General features: G+C 55.3%; 2 protein-coding genes across 2 annotated transcripts; both read right to left on the minus strand.

The window, feature by feature from the left end:
• Positions 1-117: 117 nt before the first annotated feature.
• On the minus strand, positions 118-2,092 carry LOC103132569 (COP9 signalosome complex subunit 8-like). Its single transcript, XM_007544383.2, has 3 exons — positions 812-2,092; positions 680-742; positions 118-447 (listed from the first exon to the last, which is right to left on the minus strand). Exons 1-3 carry the CDS (start codon positions 969-971, stop codon positions 368-370), a joined length of 303 nt encoding a protein of 100 aa, XP_007544445.1. The 5' UTR covers positions 972-2,092; the 3' UTR covers positions 118-367.
• Positions 2,093-2,191: 99 nt separating this feature from the next.
• LOC103132567 (E3 ubiquitin-protein ligase TRIM63) lies at positions 2,192-3,848 on the minus strand. The gene has a single exon (XM_074560035.1). It carries the CDS (start codon positions 3,426-3,428, stop codon positions 2,397-2,399), a length of 1,032 nt encoding a protein of 343 aa, XP_074416136.1. The 5' UTR covers positions 3,429-3,848; the 3' UTR covers positions 2,192-2,396.
• Positions 3,849-3,855: the final 7 nt, after the last annotated feature.

Raw genomic sequence — 3,855 nt, forward strand, 5'->3', positions numbered from 1 at the left:
TAGCATTCATAAATGTAAATTTATGAGCTTGTGTGGATCAGAGAGAATGGAGACCCGACTCCAACCTGCAGAACCTGATTACCCTCATCTGATGGAAACAGAAGCTCAGCCAACCAGTAGAAACAGAAACACGTTTATTCAGCAGCCAAAACAGGAAGTTGGGTGGAAACAGGAAGTAGGATGGAAACTACTGGGTTCTCTCCATGTTTATCTGAAACAACAATCAGCAGAGCTATTTACAAATCAGGCAGCTGCAAACAGCCAATCGTCATCGTCGTCTGAGCGGGGGCGGGGTCATGGGATGAATCCGGGTGTCGGTCCATCAGGAGGCACGGCGGCCTCTCCTCCGGCGGAACCAGGGGAGCCTTCAGTTCTCCAGGAACGCCACGTAGTCGGTGAGGCGGGCCAGCTGCTGCTCGTTAGGAACCAGAGACACAGGGGGCGGGTCTGGAGAGAGAGAGGAGCGAGTGAGTCAGGGGGGTTTCCACTATCTAGCTGAGCTCTGCAGCCCCGCCCCCACCTGTTACTGCTCAGAGCAGCGGGGGTTGTGATAAATCCAGCACGATGTGTTCGCCCTCTAGTGGCTCTTTTAGACACTGAATCCTAATAAACATATAAATGTGTGAAAAGGAGCCAGAGGAGAAGTGCGTGTGATTTGATGGGAAAGGGCGCCCCCTACCTGGCTTCTTGGGCATTACCATCCTGGTTGCTGGGTCGGCCTGCCAGCCTTGACTCACCACACCTGAGAGAGATGAGGGAAGCCAGGATGAGTCCATGAAAACCCGACAGACGCTACAGGAAGTAGCCTCACCTTTCACCGCCTCCTCCACCGTGTAGCCCACGAAGGCAGCGAAGTCTTCGGCTGTGATGGAGGTGTAGGCCTGCGCCACCAGGCTGTAGGCCCGCTGCCTGCTGCTCTCTGTGGACAACATCATGGTGAGGAGGAGGAGGATAGCCATCATCTTCATCATGTCTGCTAAATGAGCCGCAGCTCGTCACTGATCACAGCCAGGAGCCGACAACGGCTCATTTCACATCTTTAAACAGATTCAGCCCACTTCCTGTCGGACAGGCCACTTCCTGTCGCTAATGTTGCAAAAGTGAATCAGAAGAAAACAAGAAGTTTAAACTGAACTCTTTTGGTTTGGCTAATATGTTAGCATCCAAGAAGCTCCTCCCACTTTTAAACAGGTTTGTGTTTTTAACCAAACTTTAGAGTTAAAGGGCCAGACCACATTATTTAATCTCCGGAAGACAATTCTCTTCATTTAAGGTCATTTTTATACATTATTTGCAGAATGTGAAGCAGCTGGAGTTAAAACTGGAGTCCTGATGAACTGAATGTTTTTATCTTGAATGCTGATGTTATTTATTGTTCAGTTTTGGCTTCATTACTTCTGTTCTCTCAGTATAGGTCTTTAGTGTCTCTATACTCCAGGTAAAGATGAATCCTGGAGGCTAAATCATAATGATTCTGAAAATGATCTTTTGACCCCCAGTTGATGTCTGGCGGCCCTCCACAGGGTCCCTGCCCCCCATGTTGAGACTCTGGAGGCAGCAGTAGATTTTATTCAGGGTTATCAGAGAAAAGAAGGATAAACATATTACGCACTTTTCAGATATTGGAACAGAACCTGAACCTCAGGAACGGGGTCACCGGGGTCACCTGGAGCCTCGGCTCCTTATCAGGTGAGCAGTGAGGCTCCTCAGACACGCCGACATGTTCTGCTGTCACCGCGTCAACAGAACCTGGCCTCTCAGGCTCTGTTGCCTAGCAACAGCTCCCTGTGTACCAACAGAGATCTGGCAACCGGAAAGTTTTCCACAAGGACGATCGATAAGAGCTGGCTGGAGCCGCACTGAGCATGCTCAGAACAGAAGGTCACTCTGCGTGTCACTTCCTGTCTCTGAGCTCAGCGACCAGCTGGACGACAATTTTAGCTCAGAGTCAGTCGGGTCAGAGCTGCTGAGCAAGAAGAACTCCATGAGAGGAACCGGACCGGACCGGCTATTCCTGGATGCTATCACAAACAGAAACACACACACACACACACACACACACACACCTATCACAAACACTCACTCTTCCTGAAATAGCTCAGACTGTTTTCCAGCAAAGGCAACGCTGCTGCAGGCTTTTAATAACCTGCTTTGGGTTCCAACAGAACCAGAACCAGAACCGGGCCATGGATCAACTTCACACAGCTTTATTTCCAGTACAGACTGACTGGGATTCCAGCAGCGCATCAACAACCAGAAGCTACAAACATTTCTAACCTTCAATACAAAAGTATAAAAAGACGTAAAGAAATCAGAGTCTGTGTCTCAGTCCCGATGGACGCCTCCGTCCTCCTCCGTCCTCCTCCGTCCTCCTCCGTCCTCCTCCGTCCCTTGTCCTATTCTTCCTCCTCTTCCTCCTCTGCGTCCTCGTACTCCTCATCATTCCCGGTTCCAAAGTCCATCTTGGCCAGCACGGCCTCCACCGGCTCCGTGTTGAGGGTGAAGTGGTCCATCTTCTCAAAGCCGGGTTCTGGCCGCTCTTCGCCCAGCGAGGCCTTGGCGGCGTCCCGGGTCCGGCCGATCAGGCCCTTGGAGGCCAGCAGGAACTCGGCGGCGCCGCTCTGCTCCAGGGCGCGCACCGCCGTGTCCGTCAGCTCGGAGCTGGCCTGCAGACGCTCGCCGTAGCGCTGGGCCAGCGCCCGCAGCGCCGCCACCTTGTCGTCCTGCTCGCGGCCCAGCTGCTCCAGCAGCACCGCCTTGCGCTCCTCCAGCACGGCGTACAGCAGGTCAAAGCGCTCCGCCAGGCCCTGCTTGGCGCGCTGCGCGTTCTCCTGCACGGCGCGCCCGGCGTCCTCCATCTGGTGCAGCAGCGCCTGCAGCCGGCCGTTGCTGGCCACCAGCGCATCGATGGCGTTGCTGAGCTCAGCCTTCTGGCTCTGGTAGACGGTGGCCAGCGGCGCCACCTCGCAGTCCTTGTGCTGGCCGAACACCTTGCACATGGAGCAGGTGGGGCGCTGGCAGCTGACGCAGTAGATGTTGATGCGCTCGTCCTCGTGCTCCGGGCAGAGCGGCTCCTTGGCCTCCTGCGCCTTCAGCGGCTCGCCCTCGCCCTTCCCCTCCTGCTGCTGCTTGTAGATGTCGATGATGTTCTCCACCAGCAGGTTGCGCTGTAGGCCGTGCACCCCGTGGCGATCCAGCACCACCTCGAAGCGGCAGGTGGGGCAGCGGAAGACGCCGCCGGAGAAGCGATAGGGGTTGCGGGAGTCGTAGAGGTCGCTGGCGCAGCCGCGGCACAGGTTGTGCTGGCAGGGCAGGATGACCACCGGCTTGGTGAACATGTCCAGGCAGATGGGGCAGCTCAGCTGCTTCTCTAGGCTGTCCATGGGGCTGGGCGGCCGCACCACCGAGCCCGTCCTCTGGAGGTCCATGTCCTTGGTTCTGGTTCTGGGAGAGACGACACGCTGTTCTGCAGCTGCTGCACTCCGGGTCTATTCTGGTCCGGTGGCCGGCCGGCCGGCCTTTATATGAGCCTCCAGACAGACACCCGATCCAGCAGAGCGCATTCCTGCCTGGACATTTTCACAGAACCCCCCCGCCCCCACCATGTGTCGCCGTGGAGACGGACAGGTTGGGGTGGACCGGGACAAACAGCCAGCATGTGACCAGAGAGTCTCAGCAATAAACACAACATGATGTTTTCCAAAACAAAACACCTACAGGAAATGTTTTCAGTCTGAGCAACAAACAAGCTGAACCACAGACTGAACTACCAACCAACAACTACCGACCGATCCAACTACTACCGACCGATCCAACTACAACCGACCGATCCAACTACAACCGACCGATCCAACT

This window comes from Poecilia formosa, unplaced genomic scaffold (assembly GCF_000485575.1).
Source record: "Poecilia formosa unplaced genomic scaffold, Poecilia_formosa-5.1.2 Scaffold1130, whole genome shotgun sequence".
Classification (NCBI taxonomy): domain Eukaryota; kingdom Metazoa; phylum Chordata; class Actinopteri; order Cyprinodontiformes; family Poeciliidae; genus Poecilia; species Poecilia formosa.

Excerpts from the sequence above, each read along its gene's own strand:
- LOC103132569 (XM_007544383.2), bottom strand. The coding sequence starts at position 971 with ATGATGAAGATGATGGCTATCCTCCTCCTCCTCACCATGATGTTGTCC. Across the intron at positions 743-811 it reads GGTGGAGGAGGCGGTGAAAG|GTGTGGTGAGTCAAGGCTGG; the intron begins GTGAGGCTACTT and ends CATCTCTCTCAG. Across the intron at positions 448-679 it reads GGTAATGCCCAAGAAGCCAG|ACCCGCCCCCTGTGTCTCTG; the intron begins GTAGGGGGCGCC and ends CTCTCTCTCCAG.
- LOC103132567 (XM_074560035.1), bottom strand. The coding sequence starts at position 3,428 with ATGGACCTCCAGAGGACGGGCTCGGTGGTGCGGCCGCCCAGCCCCATG.